Genomic DNA, 27,191 nt, shown 5'->3' on the forward strand with positions numbered 1-27,191 from the left:
AATGCTGCCGGTTAAATGTCCGGTAAATTAAAATGCTGCCGGTTAAATGTCCGGTAAATTAATATACTGCCGGTTAAATGTCCGGTAAATTAATATACTGCCGGTTAAATGTCCGGTAAATTAATATACTGCCAGTCAAATGTCCGGCGCCACATTTTCCTAAGGGAAACCCTGAAGTGCATACATAAACACACACACTTTTCTTCACTTTGTCTCTGTCTCTGTGTCTCTCCCACACACACAATTCTGCCAGGGAATGCCACACACATGTGTCAGTGTGTGCAGGGTCAGCACTAACACTGACCACTTAAAGGGGAAACATGGGCGGACGACCCCATGCGTTTCCCTCTTTAACTATCAGACTGCTGCTTCACAAAGGTGTGTGTGTGTGTGTGTGTGTGTGTGTGTGTGTGTGTGCGTGTGTGTGTGTGTGTGTGTGTGTATGTATGTGTGTGTGTGTGTGTGTGTGTGTGTGTGTGTGTGTGTGTGTGTGTGTGCGTGTGTGTGTGTGTGTGTCTGTGTGTGTGTGTGTGTGTGTGTGTGTGTGTGTGTGTGTGTGTGTGTGTGTGTGTATGTGTGTGTGTGTGGCCAGAGCTAAGCAAGGCTCAGATTCAGATTCACTAATCTCTTGAAAAAGGATCACTTAAAGGGGCAATCTGCAGTTGCTCCATTCATTTTTGGACTTATAAATGAATGATATGTACCCATTGATTCATGAAGAATATAACTTATAAATGAATGATATGTACCCATTGATTCATGAAGAATATAACTTATAAATGAATGATATGTACCCATTGATTCATGAAGAATATAACTTATAAATGAATGATATGTACCCATTGATTCATGAAGAATATAACTTATAAATTAATGATATGTACCCATTGATTCATGAAGAATATAACTTATAAATGAATTATATGTACCCATTGATTCATGAAGAATATAACTTATAAATGAATGATATGTACCCATTGATTCATGAAGAATATAACTTATAAATGAATGATATGTACCCATTGATTCATGAAGAATATAACTTATAAATGAATGATATGTACCCATTGATTCATGAAGAATATAACTTATAAATGAATGATATGTACCCATTGATTCTTGAAGAATATAACTAATAAAAGCCTCATGAGCTTAGTCGCACCCCACCAGAACCCCAAATATAAGATTGTTTTACTCCAATGTTGGTCAATAAAGTAAATGTAAACAAACACCATATGGTCTTGAAACATGGTTAAAGCTATAGGTTGATATCATGGATAGTCAGTTGTTGCATCCATAGCTCTATCCATGAATCTGAGAGTGGTTACATTTCTCCTGCCCTTCAGCTTTTAACTGAACCAGAGGCGGGGAGCCGCTTGGTTTTTCTTATTGTTTCAATTGCCGCTTTAAAGCTGAGGTGTTCAGGAGTTGAGGTGATGTATAGATATGATTAACTGCACAGCACCGAACACATTCTGTCTGTCAGACTCTGTGGAGTACTGAGACAGGCATTGAGCCCAGTCCTCTCTCCATAATGTGTGTGTGCCGGTCTATTTCTGTCTAGTGGAGTGTCTCACTGTGTAATTACACTATTAGTCTGCTGCTACTGGTCTTGACATAGTTATGTGGTTCCTCTGCTGCCCCTAAACAGAGAACAACCTCCCTCCTGGCAGGGAATCTCCCTGGGAATATGTCCTCCTCCACAAACACAGTTAAAACACATGGTGACTATCAAACGGCTATGTGACTGGCCTACACATACAACAGCAGTCTCATTGTGGTGAAGAGTGTGTGTATGTGTGACGAGTCAGTCTTACCGCGTAGAGCTCGTTCAGAACCTTCATCAGATCCTCCTGAAGCTGGACACCAACCTCTTTACTCTGCAGAGACAGACACAGAAAAGATGTCCATCCTCTGTAATAACAGACATAACCTCATCGTTAACACGATAAATCCACCTGAACTATAACCATCCGCTCCCTGTCATCCATCTTTCCATCCATCCATCAAATCAAATTGTATTTGTCACATGCGCCAAATACAACAGCGATAGACCTTACCGTAAAGTTCTTACATACAAGCCCTTAACCAACAACGCAGTTCAGCAAATAGAGTTAAGAAAATGAATACTAAATAAATTAAAGTCAAAAATAAAATAAAATAGAAAGCAACACAATAAAATAAAAATAACGGGGCTATATATAGGGGGTACCGGTACCGAGTCACTGTGTGGGGGTACCGGTACCGAGTCACTGTGTGGGGGTACCGGTACCGAGTCACTGTGTGGGGGTACCGGTACCGAGTCACTGTGTGGGGGTACCGGTACCGAGTCACTGTGTGGGGGTACCGGTACCGAGTCACTGTGTGGGGGTACCGGTACCGAGTCACTGTGTGGGGGTACCGGTACCGAGTCACTGTGTGGGGGTACCGGTCCCGAGTCACTGTGTGGGGGTACCGGTACCGAGTCACTGTGTGGGGGTACCGGTACCGAGTCACTGTGTGGGGGTACCGGTACCGAGTCACTGTGTGGGGGTACCGGTACCGAGTCACTGTGTGGGGGTACCGGTACCGAGTCACTGTGTGGGGGTACCGGTACCGAGTCACTGTGTGAGGGTACCGGTTAGGTTAACTTGTATGTGTAAGTGTAACGTCTGCTTCCAGCTCGCACTCTCAAACATGTAGATCCCCTGAACGCAGCTTACCTTCCAGCTCACACTCTCTCTCAAACACGTAGATCCCCTGAACGCAGCTCACCTTCCAGCTCGCACTCTCAAACACGTAGATCCCCTGAACGCCGCTCACTTTCCAGCTCGCACTCTCAAACACGTAGATCCCCTGAACTCTGCTCACTTTCCAGCTCACACTCTCAAACACGTAGATCCCCTGAACGCTGCTCACCTGCCAGCTCACACTCTCAAACACGTAGATCCCCTGAACGCTGCTCACCTTCCAGCTCACCTTCCAGCTCACACTCTAAAACACGTAGATCCCCTGAACGCTGCTCACCTTCCAGCTCACACTCTCAAACACGTAGATCCCCTGAACGCTGCTCACCTGCCAGCTCACACTCTCAAACACGTAGATCCGCTGAACGCAGCTCACTTTCCAGCTCACTTTCCAGCTCACACTCTCAAACACGTAGATCCCCTGAACACTGCTCACTTTCCAGCTCGCACTCTCAAACACGTAGATCCCCTGAACGCTGCACACCTTCCAGCTCACTTTCCAGCTCACACTCTAAAACACGTAGATCCCCTGAACGCAGCTCACCTTCCAGCTCACTTTCCAGCTCACACTCTAAAACACGTAGATCCCCTGAACGCTGCTCACCTGCCAGCTCACACTCTCAACCACATAGATCCCCTGAACGCTGCTCAACTGCCAGCTCACACTCTCAACCACATAGATCCCCTGAACGCTGCTCAACTGCCAGCTCACACTCTCAACCACATAGATCCCCTGAACGCTGCTCACCTGCCAGCTCACACTCTCAACCACATAGATCCCCTGAACGCTGCTCACCTTCCAGCTCACACTCTCAACCACATAGATCCCCTGAACGCTGCTCACCTGCCAGCTCACTTTCCAGCTCACACTCTCAAACACCTAGATCCCCTGAACGCAGCTCACCATCCAGCTCACTTTCCAGCTCACACTCTCAACCACATAGATCCCCTGAACGCTGCTCACCTGCCAGCTCACACTCTCAAACACCTAGATCCCCTGAACGCTGCTCACCTGCCAGCTCACACTCTCAAACACATAGATCCCCTGAACGCTGCTCACCTGCCAGCTCACACTCTCAAACATGTAGATCCCCTGAACGCTGCTCACCTGCCAGCTTACACTCTCAAACACGTAGATCCCCTGAACACTGCTCACCTTCCAGCTCGCACTCTCAAACACGTAGATCCCCTGAACGCTGCTCACCTTCCAGCTCGCACTCTCAAACACGTAGATCCCCTGAACGCTGCACACCTTCCAGCTCACTTTCCAGCTCACACTCTAAAACACGTAGATCCCCTGAACGCAGCTCACCTTCCAGCTCACTTTCCAGCTCACACTCTAAAACACGTAGATCCCCTGAACGCTGCTCACCTGCCAGCTCACACTCTCAACCACATAGATCCCCTGAACGCTGCTCACCTGCCAGCTCACACTCTCAACCACATAGATCCCCTGAACGCTGCTCAACTGCCAGCTCACACTCTCAACCACATAGATCCCCTGAACGCTGCTCACCTGCCAGCTCACACTCTCAACCACATAGATCCCCTGAACGCTGCTCACCTTCCAGCTCACACTCTCAACCACATAGATCCCCTGAACGCTGCTCACCTGCCAGCTCACTTTCCAGCTCACACTCTCAAACACCTAGATCCCCTGAACGCAGCTCACCATCCAGCTCACTTTCCAGCTCACACTCTCAACCACATAGATCCCCTGAACGCTGCTCACCTGCCAGCTCACACTCTCAAACACCTAGATCCCCTGAACGCTGCTCACCTGCCAGCTCACACTCTCAAACACCTAGATCCCCTGAACGCTGCTCAACTGCCAGCTCACACTCTCAACCACATAGATCCCCTGAACGCAGCTCACCTTCCAGCTCACTTTCCAGTTCACACTCTCAACCACATAGATCCCCTGAACGCTGCTCACCTGCCAGCTCACACTCTCAAACACCTAGATCCCCTGAACGCTGCTCAACTGCCAGCTCACACTCTCAAACACCTAGATCCAGTGAACGCAGCTCACCTTCCAGATCCCAATCACCTTAATTCTGATCACCTGTTCACAAACCTGTATGTCAAACTGTTCACACACCTGTATGTCAAATCAATGTCACTATCACACACTATTTAGTTCAGTTCTTTGCACCCCATCATATGTACCGAGATGTTGAAATAAACCCAAGCCTAACGTGAAAAGAGCTATGGAGAGAGGAAGATAAAATAGAAGTTTCCTGTCAGTCTGTGTACAGCTGTTTCACACCTCACCTCAGGTCCATTTGGACCGTTAGGAACATTCTCCCTCATTAGTGCACAAAATATTCTCTCTCTCTCTCAATTCAATTCAATTCAATTCAATTCAAGGGCTTTATTGGCATGGGAAACATGTGTTAACATTGCCAAAGCAAGTGAGGTAGATAATATATAAAGTGAATATACAGTGCCTTGCGAAAGTATTCGGCCCCCTTGAACTTTGCGACCTTTTGCCACATTTCAGGCTTCAAACATAAAGATATAAAACTGTATTTTTTTGTGAAGAATCAACAACAAGTGGGACACAATCATGAAGAAAATTATTCAGCCCCTTTACTTTCAGTGCAGCAAACTCTCTCCAGAAGTTCAGTGAGGATCTCTGAATGATCCAATGTTGACCTAAATGACTAATGATGATAAATACAATCCACCTGTGTGTAATCAAGTCTCCGTATAAATGCACCTGCACTGTGATAGTCTCAGAGGTCCGTTAAAAGCGCAGAGAGCATCATGAAGAACAAGGAACACACCAGGCAGGTCCGAGATACTGTTGTGAAGAAGTTTAAAGCCGGATTTGGATACAAAAGGATTTCCCAAGCTTTAAACATCCCAAGGAGCACTGTGCAAGCGATAATATTGAAATGGAAGGAGTATCAGACCACTGCAAATCTACCAAGACCTGGCCGTCCCTCTAAACTTTCAGCTCATACAAGGAGAAGACTGATCAGAGATGCAGCCAAGAGGCCCATGATCACTCTGGATGAACTGCAGAAATCTACAGCTGAGGTGGGAGACTCTGTCCATAGGACAACAATCAGTCATATATTGCACAAATCTGGCCTTTATGGAAGAGTGGCAAGAAGAAAGCCATTTCTTAAAGATATCCATAAAAAGTGTTGTTTAAAGTTTGCCACAAGCCACCTGGGAGACACACCAAACATGTGGAAGAAGGTGCAACCAAAATTGAACTTTTTGGCAATAATGCAAAACGTTATGTTTGGCGTAAAAGCAACACAGCTCATCACCCTGAACACACCATCCCATGGTTTGGGCCTGCGTTTCTTCAGCAGGGACAGGGAAGATGGTTCAAATTGATGGGAAGATGGATGGAGCCAAATACAGGACCATTCTGGAAGAAAACCTGATGTAGTCTGCAAAAGACCTGAGACTGGGACGGAGATTTGTCTTCCAACAAGACAATGATCCAAAACATAAAGCAACATCTACAATGGAATGGTTCAAAAATAAACATATCCAGGTGTTAGAATTGCCAAGTCAAAGTCCAGACCTGAATCCAATCGAGAATCTGTGGAAAGAACTGAAAACTGCTGTTCACAAATGCTCTCCATCCAACCTCACTGAGCTCGAGCTGTTTTGCAAGGAGGAATGGGAAAACATTTCAGCCTCTCGATGTGCAAAACTGATAGAGACATACCCCAAGCGACTTACAGCTGTAATCGCAGCAAAAGGTGGCGCTACAAAGTATTAACTTAAGGGGGCTGAATAATTTTGCACGCCCAATTTTTCAGTTTTTGATTTGTTAAAAAAGTTTGAAATATCCAATAAATGTTGTTCCACTTCATGATTGTGTCCCACTTGTTGTTGATTCTTCACAAAAAAATACAGTTTTATATCTTTATGTTTGAAGCCTGAAATGTGGCAAAAGGTCGCAAAGTTCAAGGGGGCCGAATACTTTCGCAAGGCACTGTATAAAGTGAAATAAACAATAAAAATGAACAGTAAACATTACACATACAGAAGTTTCAAAACAATAAAGACATTACAAATATAATATTATATACAGTATATATACACAGTCTCTCTCTCTCTCTCTCTCTCTCTCTCTCTCTCTCTCTCTCTCTCTCTGAATGGAACACAGATGTGCAGCCTCCTCTGACAACATCACACACACTGAGCAGCACATCACATCATTCTGCACTACTTACCACAGCCCCACTGTGTGTGTGCACGTGACTGTGTGTGTGTGCGTGTTCGTGTGTGTGCAAGCATGAGGGTGTGTATGAGTGCTTTACATGCGTAGCCTCTGGCTCATGGCACTGACTGGAAATGTTTTAATTTAACTCATTATCTAGTTAATTAGCCATTGTGTGGAGTTCAAACAGAAGCTATCATCAGATTAATAACTAATGTTTTGACGAGACAGTCCAGATTGACTCACTCCTGTCCTCTCAGTCAGACCCAGAGATGCTGAACCGACACCCCTGACAGTGACAGAGATGCTGAACAGACACCCCTGACCATGACAGAGATGCTGAACCAACACCCCTGACTGTGACAGAGATGCTGAACCAACACCCCTGACCGTGACAGAGATGCTGAACCAACACCCCTGACCATGACAGAGATGCTGAACAGACACCCCTGACCATGACAGAGATGCTGAACAGACACCCCTGACCATGACAGAGATGCTGAACAGACACCCCTGACCATGACAGAGATGCTGAACAGACACCCTTGACCATGACAGAGATGCTGAACCGACACCCTTGACAGTGACAGAGATGCTGAACCGACACCCCTGACCGTGACAGAGATGCTGAACCGACACCCCTGACAGTGACAGATATGCTGAACCGACACCCCGGACAGTCACAGAGATGCTGAACCGACACCCCTGACCGTGACAGAGATGCTAAACCGACACCCCTGACCGTGACAGAGATGCTGAAACGACACCCCAGACCGTGACAGAGATGCTGAACCGACACCCCGGACCGTGACAGAGATGCTGAACCGACACCCCAGACCGTGACAGAGATGCTGAACCGACACCCCTGACCGTGACAGAGATGCTGAACCGACACCCCAGACCGTGACAGAGATCATACAACCATAGAGAACAGTTACAATAAACAGTAGAGGGTCAGAATAAACTGGAATCTCTTGAGTAAGGTTGCAAAATTCTGGTATCTTTCCCAAATGACCAAGATTTTCCAGAGAACCCGGTTGGAAGATCCCTGGAATCAGCAGGTGAATAATCCTCCAGCCAGGATTTCTGGAAAACCTGGGAATTTGGGGAAAGTTCCTGAAATATTGAATCCCTACTTGAGTCATCTCTTTCTCTCGGGAGTTACCGAGTGTGTTCCAAATGGCACCCTATTCCCTATGTAGGGTGCTACTTTTGATAGGCCCTGGCCTGAAGTAGTGCACTACATAGGGGGCATGGTGCTATTTGGGACCGAACTAGCTATCTCTCTTACAGAAGAAAGGTTGGAGATGAGTAATCCCATATGTTTATCTGTACTGAGACATTCAGAAACACTTCCTCACACACACCGGCAGAGAGGTGAAAGGTGGGAAGAGTTTGGAGAGTTGGATAAGAGTGGCCTTGAGACCTCAACTGTCATATCAACATCCCAAATACAGGGCTAATGGGGAGGGGGAGGCAGAGAGGCAGGGAGGGCGAGAGAGAGATTCTCAATTGTGAAAAATACCGTCCTCTCCTAGACTCCTCTGTCCTTTCTCCTCTGTGACCCCGAAGCCAATAAGTGGTGGAGTGGTTGAGAGTGTAAATCAATAGTAGGAGAACGGAAGAGTGTTCTTCCCTCCACCTTAGTATCCTCCCTGAGTTCTTCACGGAAGAGTTTCTGCCACACCCCTCTTTGAATCAGCTGTTGTTTTGTCAGAGAAGAAAAGCATTCACATGTTTAAAACGTTATGCTACTTGTCATTTAAATGTGTGCCACAACTAACAAAATACATTTTGACCAATTTAAACATATATTTGTGGATTCGTCATATGCCTGGAGAGTCTCCTTTCATACAAGCGCATTTGTCTCCACATTTCCTCTCCTCGATTACCTTTGACCTTTTTCAAAATAAAAATAATCATTTGTTGGGTGCCTATATTTGTCCTACGTCACAAATGTACATGTGTGTATTAATATGTACTGTAGGTGTGAATTGGAAATGTTTTTGCATATCCCTACTCTCCCTGAGACACCCTTGGAGAGTGGTGTCACAGCCAGGGTCTGCCATTGTCAACAGCGACCCTGGAGCAATTAGGTTCAGTGCCTTGGTCACGGGCATATCGGCAGGGTTTTCACTTTGCCGGATCGGGGAATTCAAACTAGCGACTGTTTAGTTACTGGCCCAACGCCCTAACGGCTAAGCTACCTGCCGCCCAAAAGGAGGCAAGGACAGGGGAGTTAACAAAACCAATTGAGAATCTCCCAGGGAGGGAGATAACGGTGGGTAAATTGTCAGAGGTGTTTGTTTTTGGGACAGAGAGAGACAGAGATAGAGAGTGTGCTGACATAGCAGTGGGTCGAACCCATGAGGCAGCGGCCTAGACCGTTATGCCACGCTAGACCACAGGTGTGTTATGTTATGTGTGGCTGTGGTGTGTGTTGTGGTATGCATTTGTGTTTGACGTGCATGTGCACATGTGCTCCCGTGTGAGATACCTTTTTGAAGAGTCGTCCGGAGTCCTCGCTAACCTGGGCGAAGCGCGGTATGATGTTATTGAGGTAGAGGTCAGACAGGGTAGCGTGGTCTCGGCTCTCCCTCTTCACCTGACTCAACAACAGGTTCCAACAGTTAACTGGAGACAGTACACTCTGCTCCTTCCTACACACACACAGGGAGGGAGGGAGAGAGAGAGAGAGAGAGAGAGAGAGGGGGAGGGAGGGAGGGAGGGAGGGAGGGAGGGAGGGAGGGAGGGAGGGAGGGAGGGACAGAGGGAGGGAGAGACAGACAGACAGACAGACAGACAGACAGACAGACAGACAGGAGGAGAATTTAGTACACCACAAACACTATATTACATCAGTACTCAGTGTTCACCACCTGTTAAGCAGGGCATAATGCATCAAAAGTCACTCCTCTCAGCAAAACAACTAAAGTTAGAAGTAAGGAACAAACAGTAAAATGCTGAAACAAGAGCGAGCCAGAGAGATGAAGAGGGAGAGAGAGACACTTTATTGAAATATGACTGACAGCTCGTGTACACTAGATAGCGGTAAATGGCCACGGGCCACTTAGGCCTCCCAGAGTGACTTGCTTGTGGCCGTGCTGGAAGCATATAGCATTCAGCACAGCAAGTTTGTATGAAGGTCTGGTTATTAAATGGGTAAACAGTTTAATCCATTCTCCATTTCATGAATTTATTCACAGGTATATAGTAATATGCTCTAAAACACTCTGTAAATATTTCATTAACTCTATTTTCCTAAAACTGCATTGTTGGTTAAGGGCTTGTAAGTAAGCATTTCCCGTTAAGTCTGTCTGCCTGCCTGCCTGCCTGCCTGCCTGCCTGCCTGCCTGCCTGCCTGCCTGCCTGCCTGCCTGCCTGCCTGCCTGCCTGCCTGCCTGCCTGCCTGCCTGCCTGCCTGCCTGCCTGCCTGCCTGCCTGCCTGCCTGCCTGCCTGCCTGCCTGCCTGCCTGCCTGCCTGCCTGCCTGCCTGCCTGCCTGCCTGCCTGCCTGCCTGCCTGCCTGCCTGCCTGCCTGCCTGCCTGCCTGCCTGCCTGCCTTCCCGCCTGGTTACACAACCTTGTGTGTTTCCTCTATTGACGTACCATGTGACATCCTTCATCCTCTACCCTGACAGAACCATCATCACCTCTGACCCTAACACATCACATGTTCACCCACACACACCCATGTGTTGTACTTGGCTGGACTGCCTGGATGTTTCCTCTAGTTAAAATCATACATTCCTGCAGCATTAGAGACATGGAGGGGGCAGGAGAGAAGGGGACTGAAGCAAGCTGAGCTCCAGTTCTCCTCCACATTCAGCTCCTTTAGTGTTGTTGCCTCTGTGCTACAGATACACAGAAACACACAGGGCAGCTGTCTCCACGGAGTCACCACACACACAAAAACTGAAAATATGTCAGATTCCAGCATGGCACCAGAGCTGAGCTGCAGCAGATGCAGTGGAGCTGTTAGAGACCCAGATGTAGAGAGAGAGGGGGGGAGTGAATGAGAGAGAGGGGGGGAGTGAATGAGAGAGGGGGGGAGTGAATGAGAGAGGGGGGGAGTGAATGAGAGAGACAGGGGGAGTGAATGAGAGAGGGGGGGAGTGAATGAGAGAGGGGGGGGGGAGTGAATGAGAGAGGGGGGGAGTGAATGAGAGAGACAGGGGGAGTGAATGAGAGAGGGGGGGAGTGAATGAGAGAGAGGGGGGGAGTGAATGAGAGAGGGGGGGAGTGAATGAGAGAGAGGGGGGGAGTGAATGAGAGAGGGGGGGAGTGAATGAGAGAGACAGGGGGAGTGAATGAGAGAGGGGGGGAGTGAATGAGAGAGAGGGGGGAGTGAATGAGAGAGGGGGGGGAGTGAATGAGAGAGGGGGGGAGTGAATGAGAGAGAGGGGGGGAGTGAATGAGAGAGGGGGGGAGTGAATGAGAGAGACAGGGGGAGTGAATGAGAGAGGGGGGGAGTGAATGAGAGAGGGGGGGAGTGAATGAGAGAGGGGGGGAGTGAATGAGAGAGACAGGGGGAGTGAATGAGAGAGGGGGGGAGTGAATGAGAGAGAGGGGGGGAGTGAATGAGAGAGGGGGGGAGTGAATGAGAGAGAGGGGGGGAGTGAATGAGAGAGGGGGGGAGTGAATGAGAGAGACAGGGGGAGTGAATGAGAGAGGGGGGAGTGAATGAGAGAGGGGGGGGAGTGAATGAGAGAGAGGGGGGGAGTGAATGAGAGAGAGGGGGGGAGTGAATGAGAGAGAGGGGGGGAGTGAATGAGAGAGAGGGGGGAGTGAATGAGAGAGAGGGGGGGAGTGAATGAGAGAGAGGGGGGGAGTGAATGAGAGAGGGGGGGAGTGAATGAGAGAGGGGGGAGTGAATGAGAGAGGGGGGGAGTGAATGAGAGAGGGGGGGAGTGAATGAGAGAGAGGGGGGGAGTGAATGAGAGAGGGGGGGAGTGAATGAGAGAGGGGGGGAGTGAATGAGAGAGAGGGGGGGAGTGAATGAGAGAGAGGGGGGGAGTGAATGAGAGAGGGGGGGGGGAGTGAATGAGAGAGAGGGGGGGAGTGAATGAGAGAGGGGGCGAGTGAATGAGAGAGACAGGGGGAGTGAATGAGAGAGAGGGGGGGAGTGAATGAGAGAGAGGGGGGGAGTGAATGAGAGAGGGGGGAGTGAATGAGAGAGAGGGGGGGAGTGAATGAGAGAGGGGGGGAGTGAATGAGAGAGGGGGGGAGTGAATGAGAGAGAGGGGGGGAGTGAATGAGAGAGACAGGGGGAGTGAATGAGAGAGGGGGGGAATGAGAGAGAGGGGGGGAGTGAATGAGAGAGGGGGGGGAATGAGAGAGAGGGGGGGAGTGAATGAGAGAGAGGGGGGGAGTGAATGAGAGAGGGGGGAATGAGAGAGACAGGGGGAGTGAATGAGAGAGGGGGGGAATGAGAGAGACAGGGGGAGTGAATGAGAGAGGGGGGGAGTGAATGAGAGAGGGGGGGAATGAGAGAGAGGGGGGAGTGAATGAGAGAGGGGGGGAGTGAATGAGAGGGGGGGAATGAGAGAGAGGGGGGGAATGAGAGAGGGGGGGAGTGAATGAGAGAGGGGGGAGTGAATGAGAGAGAGGGGGGGAGTGAATGAGAGAGGGGGGGAGTGAATGAGAGAGGGGGGGAGTGAATGAGAGAGGGGGGAGTGAATGAGAGAGAGGGGGGGAGTGAATGAGAGAGGGGGGAGTGAATGAGAGAGGGGGGGAGTGAATGAGAGAGGGGGGGAGTGAATGAGAGAGGGGGGGACTGAATGAGAGAGGGGGGGGAATGAGAGAGACTCACCTTTTATTCATATTATTATTTATTTAACAAGGCAAGTCAATTAAGAACACATTTTTATTTACAATGACGGCCTTCCAAGAGGCAATTGGCATTAGCCCACGTGTTTCTCTCTCTCTCTCTGTGTGTGTGTGTGTGTGTGTGTGTGTGTGTGTGTGTGTGTGTGTGTGTGTGTGTGTGTGTGTGTGTGTGTGTGTGTGTGTGTGTGTGTGTGCGTGCGTGCGTGCGTACGTGTGTGTGTGCATGTGTCCGTGTGCGTGTGTACAGTACCAGTCAAAAGTTTGGACAAGATGTTTAACAAAAAAGTGTGAAACAATATTCTTAAAAGTAGCCAACCTTGATGACAGCTTTGCACATTTTCTCAAACAGCTTCATGAGGTAGTCACCTGGAATGCATTTCAATTAACAGGTGGGCCTTGTTAAAAGTGGAATTTATTTTCTTCATAATGTGTTTGAGCCAATCAGTTGCGTTGTGACAAGGTAGGGGTGGTATTCAGAAGCCCTATTTGGGAAAAGACAAAGTCCATATTATGGGAAGAACAGCTCAAGTGGGGAGGCAGGTAGCCTAGTGGTTAGAACGTTGGACTAGTAAACGTAAGGTTGCAAGATCGAATCCCCGAGCTGACAAGGTAAAAATCTGTCGTTCTGCCCCTGAACAAGGCAGTTAACCCACTGTTCCTAGGCCGTCATCGAAAAAAAGCATTTGTTCGGGACTGAAACAGTGGGTTAACTGCCGTGTTACTCCTGGTACTATTACTGATGGTACTGTTACCACTAGTATTACTCCAAGTACTGGTATTACTGATGGCACTGTTACCACTAGTATTACTCCAAGTACTGGTAATACTAGTATTACTCCAAGTACTGGTACTACTAGTATTACTGATGGCACTGTTACAACTAGTATTACTCCAAGTACTGGTACCACTAGTATTACTCCAAGTACTGGTACTACTAGTATTACTGATGGCACTGTTACCACTAGTATTACTCCAAGTACTGGTACTACTAGTATTACTCCAAGTACTGGTACTACTAGTATTACTGATGGCACTGTTACCATTAGTATTACTCCAAGTACTGGTACTACTAGTATTACTGATGGCACTGTTACCACGAGTATTACTCCAAGTACTGGTACTACTAGTATTACTGATGGCACTGTTACCACTAGTATTACTCCAAGTACTGGTACTACTAGTATTACTGATGGTACTGTTAGTGCTAGTATTACTCCAAGTACCGGTACTACTAGTATTACTGGTGGTACTGTTAGTGCTAGTATTACTCCAAGTACTGGTACTACTAGTATTACTGATGGTACTGTTAGTGTTAGTATTACTTCAAGTACTGGTACTACTAGTATTACAGATGGTACTGTTAGTGCTAGTATTACTGATGGTACTGTTACTCCCAGTATTACTGATAGTATTACTTATGGCAATGTTACCACTAGTATTACTCCAAGTACTGTTACTACTAGTATTACTGAGAGTAAGGTAACTGATCGTATTACCTACAGTACTGTTACCACTAGTATTACTCCTAGTACTGTTACCACTAGTATTACTCCAAGTACTGTTACTACTATAATTACTCAGAGTAAGGTTACTGATCGTATTACTTACAGTACTGTTACAACTAGTATTACTCCTAGTACTGTTACCACTAGTATTACTCCTAGTACTGCTACTACTAGTATTACTGATAGTAAGGTTACTGATCGTATTACTTAAAGTACTGTTACAACTAGTATTACTCCTAGTACCGTTTCTGCTAGTATTACTCCTAGTACTGCTACTACTAGAATTACTGATGGTAAGGTTACTGATAGTGTTACTTATGTGACTGCTAGTATTACCCCTAGTACTGTTTCTTCTAGTATTACTCCTAGTACTGGTACTACTAGTATTACTGATGGTAAGGTTACTGATAGTATTACTGATAGTAAGGTTACTGATAGTATTACTTATAGTACTGGTACTGCTAGTATTACCCCCAGTACTGTTTCTGCTAGTATTACTCCTAGTATTGTTACTACTAGTATTACTGCTGGTACTGTTAGTGCTAGTATTACTGATGGTATTGTTACTGCTAGTATTACTGATAGTACTGTTAGTGTTAGTATTACTGATGGTACTGTTAGTGCTAGTATTACTGATGGTACTGTTAGTGCTAGTATTACTGATGGTACTGTTACTACTAGTATTACTGATGGTACTGTTAGTGTTAGTATTACTGATAGTAAGGTTACTGATAGTATTACTTATAGTACTGTTACTGCTAGTATTACTCCTGGTACAGTTTCTGCTAGTATTACTCCTAGTACTGCCACTACTAGTATTACTGATGGTCCTGTTAGTGCTAGTATTACTGATGGTACCTTTACTACCAGTATTACTGATAGTAAAGTTACTGCTAGTATTACTTATAGTGTGGTTACTACTAATATTACTCCTAGTACTGTTTCTGCTAGTATTACTCCTAGAATTGTTACTACTAGTATTACTGATGGGAGGGTTGGAGCTTGTATTACTGATGGTACTGTTAGTGTTAGTATTACTGATGGTACTGTTACTACTAGTATTACTGATGATCCTGTTCGTGTTAGTATTACTGATAGTACTGTTAGTGCTAGTATTACTGAAGGTACTGTTAGTGTCAGTATTACTGATAGTACTGTTAGTGCTGGTATTACTGATGGTACTGTTAGTGCTAGTATTACTGATGGTACTGTTAGTGCTAGTATTACTGATGGTACTGTTATTGATAGTGTTACTGATGGTACTGTTAGTGCTAGTATTACTGATGGTACTGTTAGTGTTAGTATTACTGATAGTACTGTTAGTGCTAGTATTACTGAAGGTACTGTTAGTGTCAGTATTACTGATAGTACTGTTAGTGCTGGTATTACTGATGGCACTGTTAGTGCTAGTATTACTGATGGTACTGTTATTGATAGTATTACTGATGGTACTGTTAGTGCTAGTATTACTGATGGTACTGCTACTGCTAGTATTACTGATGGTACTGTTAGTGTCAGTATTACTGATGGTACTGTTACTACTAATATTACTGATGGTACTGTTACTACTAGTATTACTGATGGTACTGTTACTACTAGTATTACTGATGGTACTGTTACTACTAGTATTACTGATGGTACTGTTACTACTAGTATTACTGATGGTACTGTTAGTGCTAGTATTACTGATGGTGCTGTTAGTGTTAGTATTACTGATGGTACTGTTAGTGCTAGTATTACTGATGGTACTGTTAGCGCTAGTATTACTGATGGTACTGTTAGTGTTAGTATTACTGATGGTACTGTTACTACTAGTATTACTGATGGTACTGTTAGTGCTAGTACTACTGATGGTACTGTTAGTGTTAGTATTACTGATGGTACTGTTAGTGTCAGTATTACTGATGGTACTGTTAGTGTCAGTATTACTGATGGTACTGTTACTAATAGTATTACTGATGGTACTGTTACTACTAGTATTACTGATGGTACTGTTACTACTAGTATTACTGATGGTACTGTTACTACTAGTATTACTGATGGTACTGTTAGTGCTAGTATTACTGATGGTACTGTTAGTGTTAGTATTACTGATGGTACTGTTAGTGCTAGTATTACTGATGGTACTGTTAGTGCTAGTATTACTGATGGTACTGTTACTACTAGTATTACTGATGGTACTGTTAGTGTTAGTATTACTGATAGTAAGGTTACTGATAGTATTACTTATAGTACTGTTACTGCTAGTATTACTCCTGGTACAGTTTCTGCTAGTATTACTCCTAGTACTGCCACTACTAGTATTACTGATGGTCCTGTTAGTGCTAGTATTACTGATGGTACCTTTACTACCAGTATTACTGATAGTAAAGTTACTGCTAGTATTACTTATAGTGTGGTTACTACTAATATTACTCCTAGTACTGTTTCTGCTAGTATTACTCCTAGAATTGTTACTACTAGTATTACTGATGGGAGGGTTGGAGCTTGTATTACTGATGGTACTGTTAGTGTTAGTATTACTGATGGTACTGTTACTACTAGTATTACTGATGATCCTGTTCGTGTTAGTATTACTGATAGTACTGTTAGTGCTAGTATTACTGAAGGTACTGTTAGTGTCAGTATTACTGATAGTACTGTTAGTGCTGGTATTACTGATGGTACTGTTAGTGCTAGTATTACTGATGGTACTGTTAGTGCTAGTATTACTGATGGTACTGTTATTGATAGTGTTACTGATGGTACTGTTACTACTAGTATTACTGATGGTACTGTTACTACTAGTATTACTGATGGTACTGTTACTACTAGTATTACTGATGGTACTGTTACTACTAGTATTACTGATGGTACTGTTACTACTAGTATTACTGATGGTACTGTTAGTGCTAGTATTACTGATGGTGCTGTTAGTGCCGGTATTACTGATGGTACTGTTACTACTAGTATTACTGATGGTACTGTTACTACTAGTATTACTGATGGTGCTGTTAGTGCCGGTATTACTGATGGTACTGTTAGTGTTAGTATTACTGATGGTACTGTTAGCGCTAGTATTACTGATGGTACTGTTACTACTAGTATTACTGATGGTACTGTTACTACTAGTATTACTGATAGTACTGTTAGTGCTAGTATTACTGATGGTACTGTTACTACTAGTATTACTGATGGTACTGTTAGTGCTGGTATTACTGATGGTACTGTTAGTGCTAGTATTACTGATGGTACTGTTAGTGTTAGTATTACTGATGGTACTGTTACTGCTAGTATTACTGATGGTACTGTTAGTGCTAGTATTACTGATGGTACTGTTAGTGCTAGTATTACTGATGGTACTGTTAGTGTTAGTATTACTGATGGTACTGTTACTACTAGTATTACTGATGGTACTGTTAGTGCTAGTATTACTGATGGTACTGTTAGTGTTAGTATTACTGATGGTACTGTTACTGCTAGTATTACTGATGGTACTGTTAGTGCCAGTATTACTGATGGTACTGTTAGTGCTAGTATTACTGATGGTACTGTTAGTGCTAGTATTACTGATGGTACTGTTAGTGCTAGTATGACTGATGGTACTGTTAGTGCTAGTATTACTGATGGTACTGTTAGTGCTAGTATTACTGATGGTACTGTTAGTGCTAGTATGACTGATGGTACTGTTAGTGCTAGTATTACTGATGGTACTGTTAGTGCTAGTATTACTGATGGTACTGCTAGTAGCACTAACAGTACCATCATTAACTTATTTAACAGAAAAATACATTGTAGAAACTAGATATAGGAAACGTTACAATTTTTTATTTAAGTGAACAAACGTCGGCCTTTAACCATATAAACTCATTTACTAACACATATAGTCTTCAATATTCTGCCCATATGAACAAATTATTTATAGACCATAACTGAACCAATTTCTGTAGGTTATATATACAATATACCACCAGCCAGCCGTCGTTCCCCAGCCAATCGCACACACTGGCGTGGACGAAAGAGTTGCCGACAAAGGAGTTTGCTTCTGCTGAAGCCTTCGCTGTAAAATAGAACGTGTTGCAGGAGTACTATGGCCACACATTACAGCAGGGGATTATGGGTTAAGACAGGAAGAGGATCTGACAGAGGCGAGATGCTTTGGTGACAGACGGCACGAGACACACACACACACACACACACACAGACACACACACACACACACACACACACACACACACACACACACAGCGTCGACAGCGAGCCTCAATCTTCCTTCTAACCATTGACTGTGTCTCTGTTTAATCAGAATGTTCTTCCTGTCATATCAGTGTGGATTACTGGTATTATTAAAAGCCCTGCAGGACTATTCCTCTCCTCTCCTCTCCTCTCCTCTCCACCCCTCTCCCCTCTCCAACCCTCTCCTCCCCACCCCTCTCCTCTCCATCCCTCTCCTCTCCTCCCCTCTCCAGCCCTCTCCTCTCCTCTCCACCCCTCTCCTCTCCTGCCCTCTCCACCCTCCCCTCTCTTCCACTCTACTCTCCTCTCCTCCTCTCTTTTCTCTACCCCTCTTCTCTCCTCTCCACCCCTCTCCTCTCCTCTCCTCTCCACCCATCTACTCTCCTCTCCTCCCCTCTAGTCTCTACCCCTCTTCTCCTCTCCCCTCTCCACCCATCTCCTCTCCACTCCTCTCCACCCCTCTCCTCTCCACCCCACCCCTCTCCTCTCCACCCCTCTCCACCCCTCTCTTCCCCTCTACTCTCCTCTCCTCCCCTCTTTTCTTTACCCCTCTTCTCTCCTCTCCACCCCTCTCCTCTCCACCCATCTCCTCTCCACCCCTCTCCTCTCCGACCTTCTCCTCCCCTCTACTCTCCTCTCCTTTCCTCTCCACCCCTCTCCTCCCCTCTCCACCCCTCTCCACCCATCTCCTCTCCACCCATCTCCTCTCCACCCATCTCATCTCCTCCCCTCTCCTCTCACTCCACAGGAGAAATTACAGAACCAGGCGTAACGCTGGGAAAGATAATCACTCTGCTGTGTGTGTTTGTGTGTGTCCTTGTTTATGGGCAAGGTTACACACTGCAAGACTCCACAGAGTATTCAGAGCACAAAAACACCACCTGGCACTGTTGGCAAAGGAACATAAGTACCCACACGGACACACACAGAAAACATGGACACACACAGAAAACACGGACACACACAGAAAACACGGACACACACAGAAACACGGACACACACAGAAACATGGACACACACAGAAACATGGACACACACAGAAACATGGACACACACAGAAACATGGACACACACAGAAAACACAGACACACAGAAACACGGACACACACAGAAACACGGACACACACAGAAACATGGACACACACAGAAACACGGACACACACAGAAACATGGACACACACGGACACACAGTGTGTCAACAGTGAGCCAGCTTATTGGGATTGTAATTTCAAGTCAAAGTTGTTCCTTGTAAATATTAGTGCCGACATTAGTGTTGGGAGACAGACAGACAGACAGACAGACAGACAGACAGACAGACAGACAGACAGACTAAGAGGTATAGTCAGGCCTTTACAGCCCTGCCCTGGATGACTGTGCATTGCCAGGACACAACACACAGATCTGGGTCAGTAAGGGGAACCTACAGTGGGGCAAAAAAGTATTTAGTCAGCCACCAATTGTGCAAGTTCTCCCACTTAAAAAGATGAGAGAGGCCTGTAATTTTCATCATAGGTACACTTCAACTATGACAGACAAACTGAGAAGAAAAATCCTGAAAATCACATTGTAGGATTTTTAATGAATTTATTTGCAAATTATGGTGGAAAATAAGTATTTGGTCAATAACAAAAATGTATCTCAATACTTTGTTATATAATCTTTGTTGGCAATGACAGAGGTCAAACGTTTTCTGTAAGTCTTCACAAGGTTTTCACACACTGTTGCTGGTATTTTGGCCCATTCCTCCATGCAGATCTCCTCTAGAGCAGTGATGTTTTGGGGCTGTTGCTGGGCAACACAGACTTTCAACTCACTCCAAAGATTTTCTATGGGGTTGAGATCTGGAGACTGGCTAGGACACTCCTGGACCTTGAAATGCTTCTTACGAAGCCACTCCTTTGTTGCCCGGGTGGTGTGTTTGGGATCATTGTCATGCTGAAAGACCCAGTCACGTTTCATCTTCAATGCCCTTGCTGATGGAAGGAGGTTTTCACTCAAAATCTCACGATACATGGCCCCATTCATTCTTTCCTTTACACGGATCAGTCGTCCTGGTCCCTTTGCAGAAAAACAGCCCCAAAGCATGATGTTTCCACCCCCATGCTTCACAGTAGGTATGGTGTTCTTTGGATGCAACTCAGCATTCTTTGTCCTCCAAACACGACGAGTTTAGTTTTTTACCGAAAAGTTATATTTTGGTTTCATCTGACCATATGACATTCTCCCAATCTTCTTCTGGATCATCCAAATGCTCTCTAGCAAACTTCAGACGGACCTGGACATGTACTGGCTTACGCAGGGGGACACGTCTGGCACTGCAGGATTTGAGTCCCTGGCGGCGTAGTGTGTTACTGATGGTAGGCTTTGTTACTTTGGTCCCAGCTCTCTGCAGGTCATTCACTAGGTCCCCCCGTGTGGTTCTGGGATTTTTGTGATCATTTTGACCCCACAGAGTGAGATCTTGCGTAGAGCCCCAGATCGAGGGAGATTATCAGTGGTTTTGTATGTCTTCCATTTCCTAATAATTGCTCCGACAGTTTATTTCTTCAAACCAAGCTGCTTACCTACTGCAGATTCAGTCTTCCCAGCCTGGTGCAGGTCTACAATTTTGTTTCTGGTGTCCTTTGACAGCTCTTTGGTCTTGGCCATAGTGAAGTTTGGAGTGTGACTGTTTGAGGTTGTGGACAGGTGTCTTTTATACTGATAACAAGTTCAAACAGGTGCCATTAATACAGGTAACGAGTGGAGGACAGAGGAGCCTCTTAAAGAAGAAGTTACAGGTCTGTGAGAGCCAGAAGTCTTGCTTGTTTGTAGGTGACCAAATACTTATTTTCCACCATAATTTGCAAATACATTCATAAAAAATCCTACAATGTGATTTTCTGGATTTTTTTTCTCATTTTGTCTGTCATAGTTGAAGTGTACCTATGATGAAAATTACAGGCCTCTCATCTTTTTAAGTGGAAGAACTTGCACAATTGGTGGCTGACTAAATACTTTTTTTGCCCCACTGTATACTCTGTCCAGGGATGACCAGGCGTTTATCAATTCAATTCAATTCAAGGGGTTTTATTGGCATGGGAAACATGTGTTAACATTGCCAAAACAAGTGAGGTAGATAATATACAAAAGTGAAATAAACAATAAAATTAGCAGTAAACATTACACATACAGAAGTTTCAAAACAATAAAGACATTACAAATGTCAAATTACATATATATATATATATATATATATATATATATATATACATACAGTGTTGTAACAATGTACAAATGGTTAAAGTACACAAGGGAAAATAAATCAGCATAAATATGGGTTGTATTTACAATGGTGTGTGTTCTTCACTGGTTGCCCTTTTCTTGTGGCAACAGGTCACACATCTTGCTGCTGTGATGGCACACTGTGGTATTTCACCCAGTAGAAATGGGAGTTTATCCAAATTGGATTTGTTTTTAAATTATTTGTGGATCTGTGTAATCTGAGGGAAATATGTGTCTCTAATATGGTCAAACATTGGGCAGGAGGTTAGGAAGTGCAGCTCAGTTTCCGACTCATTTTGTGCGCAATGTGCACATAGCCTGTCTTCTCTTGAGAGCCATGTCTGCCTACGGCAGCCTTTCTCAATAGCAAGGCTATGCTCACTGAGTCTGTACATAGTCAAAGCTTTCCTTAAGTTTGGGTCAGTCACAGTGGTAAGGTATTCTGCCACTGTGTACTCTCTGTTTAGGGCCAAATAGAATTCTAGTTTGCTCTGTTTTTTTGTTAATTCTTTCCAATGTGTCAAGTAATTATCTTTTTGTTTTCTCATGATTTGGTTGGGTCTAATTGTGCTGCTGTCCTGGGGCTCTGTGGGGTATGTTTGTGAACAGAGCCCCAGGACCAGCTTGCTTAGGGGACTCTTCTCCAGGTTCATCTCTCTGTAGGTGATGGCTTTGTTATGGAAGGTTTGGGAATCGCTTCCTTTTAGGTGGTTATAGAATTTAACAGCTCTTTTCTGGATTTTGATAATTAGCTGGTCTCGGCCTAATTCTGCTCTGCATGCACTATTTGGTGTTCTACGTTGTACACGGAGGATATTTTTACAGAATTCTGCATGCAGAGTCTCAATTTGGTGTTTGTCCCATTTTGTGAAGTCTTGGTTGGTGAGCGGACCCCAGACCTCACAACCATAAAGGGCAATGGGCTCTATGACTGATTCAAGTATTTTTAGCCAAATCCTAATTGTTATGTTGAATTTTATGTTCCCTTTGATGGCATAGAATGCCCTTCTTGCCTTGTCTCTCAGATCATTCACAGCTTTGTGGAAGTTACCTGTGGCGCTGATGTTTAGGCCAAGGTATGTATAGTTGTTTGTGTGCTCTAGGGCAACAGTGTCTAGATGGAATTTGTATTTGTGGTCCTGGCAACTGGACCTTTTTTGGAACACCATTATTTTGGTCTTACTGAGATTTACTGTCAGGGCCCAGGTCTGACAGAATCTGTGCAGAAGATCTAGGTGCTGCTGTAGGCCCTCCTTGGTTGGTGACAGAAGCACCAGATCATCAGCAAACAGTAGACATTTGACTTCAGAATGTAGTGGGGTGAGGCCGGTCTCTCTCTCTCGCTGTGTGTCTGTAGTCAGTCAGCTGCTTATGCAACGTTGGATTTACAGCACAGACAAGAGTGGTAGAGTGTGTGTGTGTGTGTGTGTGCGTGTATGTTGTTCGTGCATGTCATTCGTGTGTGTGTGTGCCTGTCTTACTTGAGCTGGTGGTCCTTGGTGCTACGTGTCTTCGTAAGGAACCTCTCAGACAGTTTCTCCAGGTTACGACTGTAGTCCATCTCGACCTCCGCCTTCTTCCTGAAGAAGTCCTGCAGGTCCTGCAGCAGCTGCACTCTCAGCTCACACTGCTGGTCCAGACACTTGAACTGCTCCACCAGCTGGGCACGGATCTCTACAGAGAGGAGGGGGGGGGGGGGGTTAGACATCTTCAGACATACTGGGAGAGGGAGAGGGCTAGTTTGTGGCTATGGGTGCACTGGACATCATCATCATCATCATCTACAACATCATCATAAATAAACACTTTATTAGCCAATCAGTTGGAGTATACCATGTTATTGGCTCACAAAAAACTCCTACTTTATATTACCAGCACCCTTCAAAGATAACATTCTGAGAATGAATAACTGGTCACTCACTATCAGAGAATATAATGGAGATATTTTCTGAAACAGCTGAGATATGATGACACATTGAGTTTAATGGACTACAGCAGTACAGTACACCTGATGATAGAGTTTATAGCCCAGTGGACGTGGCCAGTCTGGTGACCATGGCCAGTCTGGTGACTGTGGCCAGTCTGGAGGCTGTGGCCAGTCTGGAGGCTGTGGCCAGTCTGGTGACCGTGGCCAGTCTGGTGACCATGGCCAGTCTGGTGACCGTGGCCAATCTGGTGACCGTGGCCAGTCTGGTGACCGTGGCCAGTCTGGAGGCCGTGGCCAGTCTGGTGACCGTGGCCAGTCTGGTGACCGTGGGGACCGTGGCCAGTCTGGTGACCGTAGCCAGTCTGGTGACCGTGGCCAGTCTGGTGACCATGGGGACCGTGGCCAGTCTGGTGACCGTCCCCAGTCTGGAGGCCGTGGCCAGTCTGGTGACCGTGGCCAGTCTGTTGACCGTGGCCAGTCTGGTGACCGTGGCCAGTCTGGTGACCATGGCCCTACCTCCCTCGCTCCACCTCCCTCCCTCGCTCCTCCTCCCTCCCTCCCTCGCTCCACCTCTCTCCCTCCCTCCCTCGCTCCACCTCTCTCCCTCCCTCCCTCGCTCCACCTCTCTCCCTCCCTCCCTCGCTCCACCTCTCTCCCTCCCTCCCTCGCTCCACCTCCCTCCCTCCCTCCCTCCACCTCCCTCCCTCCCTCGCTCCACCTCTCTCCCTCCCTCCCTCGCTCCACCTCTCTCCCTCCCTCCCTCGCTCCACCTCCCTCCCTCCCTCCCACCCTCCCTACACTCAAGTCTGGCCTCAAATGAATTGCTTCCTCTCAGTGTAGACACACTCAGTGGACATATTGAATTATGATGTTTTAAACAACCAACCTTTTATACCACAGTACTGTTATGGATAGGTGTGTGTGTGTTGGTGTATGTGAATGTATGTGTGTGTGTGGAGAGAGAGAGAGAGAGAGAGAGAGTGAGGCCATGCCAAGCAGAGCAGAAGATCCTGAGTGAATGTGAAGGCAGCGTTTCAAGTCTTGACAACACACACAAACACGCATGATAATAAACAGGATTAGTGATGACAGATGACAGACTAATGCCACACTCTCATAGCTGCCTCGCAGACAAGAGGCCTTAAGATTTAATGAACCCCCTCAAAAATAACGCACACACACACACACACACACACACACACACACACACACTCACACACACACACACACACACACACACACACATTCCACTTAACTCCTAATCCCCAAAACTTCTCCACCTATTACCTTTTATTGTGATTATTTATTGTACTTCTTTCTCCCTTATTCACCATCTGTTTCCCTTCTTCTTTGTGTAAATCTACAATGATTTATTTATCTTTTCTAAAAAATGGGATTGTTATTTTGGTATGGTTTTGTTTTCTAAACATTGAAAGGGGGTGGAGCCTCTGGGTCCCTGTGGGTTCTACCTCTGCTGCTCATGTACTTCTTGTTCACCTTTTAAACCTTCCTCATACTGTTCTGTATTTTCTTGCAAATAAATAAATACAAAATAAATGTTTTTAATTATCAGCATTCACACAAGCACACAACTGTACACACACACACACACAAAACTGTACACACACACACAAAACTGTACACACACACACACACACAACTGTACACACACACACACACAACTGTACACACACACACACACACACACACACACACACACACACACACACACACACACACACACACACACACACACACACAAAACTGTACACACACACACACAAAAAACTGTACACACACACACACACAAAACTGTACACACACACACCGTTGCCTGTGTTTTACCTTTACACCTCCTGCTGTAGATGAAACGGGCGGCTGGGTCTGAGTGTGGTCACTGTCTGACACTAAACCTGGGTGACTCTGCTCTGCGCTTTACAGCTGAGGGGACAGTTTAACAAAGCCACAAAGAGAAGTGGGATTTCTAACTATCAGTCAAACTCTGTCTGAATACTATGCCCTCTCTCTCTCTCTCTCTCTCTCTCTCATACACACAAACACATACGACACTGCACGCTACCATCTTGATGTCCGTTCTCTGCTGATCAGAGGGTAGACTGCCTTAGGTAAGAATGGCATCATCTAGTAACAGTACACAGCAGACAAATCAAATCAAATCAAATGTTATTGGTCACACACACACAGCTGTTACGTGCTTCTACACCTGCATTGCTTGCTGTTTGGGGTTTTAGGCTGGGTTTCTTTTTTATTTTTTTTTATTTTACCTTTATTTAACCAGGCAAGTCAGTTAAGAACAAATTCTTATTTTCAATGACGGCCTGGGAACAGTTCTGCCTGTTCAGGGGCAGAACGACAGATTTGTACCTTGTCAGCTCGGTCCAACGCTCTAACCTAGTGGTTACAGCTAGTCCAACGCTCTAACCACTAGGCTACCCTGCCGCCCCAGTTTCTGTACAGCACTTTGAGATATCAGCTGATGTACGAAGGGCTATATAAATACATTTGATTTGATTTGATTTATTGGTCACATACCCATGGTTAGCAGATGTTATTGGTCACATACCCATGGTTAGCAGATGTTATTGATCACATACACATGGTTAGCAGATGTTAATGCGAGTGTAGCGAAATGCTTGTACTTCTAGTTCTGACAATGCAGTAATAACCAACAAGTAATCTAACCTAACAATTAAACAACAATTACCTTATACACACAAGTGTAAAGGAATGAATAAGAATATGTACATATAAATACATGAATGAGTGATGGCCATACGGCATAGGCAAGATGCAGTAGATGGTATAGAGGACAGTATATACATATGAGATGAGTAATGTATAGGTATGTAAACATATAAAAGTGGCATTGTTTAAAGTGGCTAGTGATACATTACATCAAGATGGCAAGATTCAGTAGATGGTATAGAGTACAGTATATACATATGAGTGACTCACATAGAGGAGGGATAGAGAGAGAGAAGGGGAGAAGGGGGGATAGAGAGAGGGGGGAGAAGGAGGGATAGAGAGAGGGGGGGTATAGAGAGAGAGGGGGAAGAAGGGGGATAGAGGGGGGGAGAAGGGGATAGAGAGAGAGGGGGAGAAGGGGGGATAGAGAGAGGGGGGAGAAGGGGGGATCGAGAGAGGGGGGGAATAGAGAGGGGGAGAAGGGGGGATAGAGAGGGGGGAAGGGGATAGAGAGAGAGGGGGAGAAGGGGGGATCGAGAGAGAGGGGGGGAGAAGGGGATAGAGAGAGAGGGGGGAGAAGGGGGGATAGAGAGAGGGGGGAGAAGGGGGATAGAGAGAGAGAGGGGTGGGGGGAAGGGGGGATAGAGAGGGGGGAGAAAGGGGATAGAGAGAGAGAAAGATAGAGGGGATAGAGAGAAGGGGATAGAGAGAGAGGAGGAAGAAGGGGGGATAGAGAGAGATGAGAGGAGAGAGAGGGAGAAGGAGGGATAGAGAGAGATGGGAGGAGAGAGGGGGAGAAGGGGGGATAGAGAGAGATGAGAGGAGAGA

General features: G+C 45.7%; 1 protein-coding gene across 4 annotated transcripts in view; it reads right to left on the bottom strand.

Moving 5' to 3' along the window:
- Nucleotides 1-27,191, bottom strand: part of LOC110494620 (SLIT-ROBO Rho GTPase-activating protein 2) — a 172,019-nt gene that overhangs the window by 43,280 nt on the left and 101,548 nt on the right. For all 4 annotated transcript variants that reach the window (XM_036950727.1, XM_036950728.1, XM_036950726.1 and 1 more), the window contains 3 exons: nt 23,212-23,404; nt 9,416-9,578; nt 1,818-1,880 (listed from right to left, as the gene is read on the bottom strand). In XM_036950727.1, the coding sequence (XP_036806622.1) occupies nt 1,818-1,880; nt 9,416-9,578; nt 23,212-23,404 (419 nt within the window). The remainder of the gene's footprint in view (nt 1-1,817; nt 1,881-9,415; nt 9,579-23,211; nt 23,405-27,191) is intronic.

Source organism: Oncorhynchus mykiss, chromosome 17 (genome assembly GCF_013265735.2).
Source record: "Oncorhynchus mykiss isolate Arlee chromosome 17, USDA_OmykA_1.1, whole genome shotgun sequence".
NCBI lineage: Eukaryota > Metazoa > Chordata > Actinopteri > Salmoniformes > Salmonidae > Oncorhynchus > Oncorhynchus mykiss.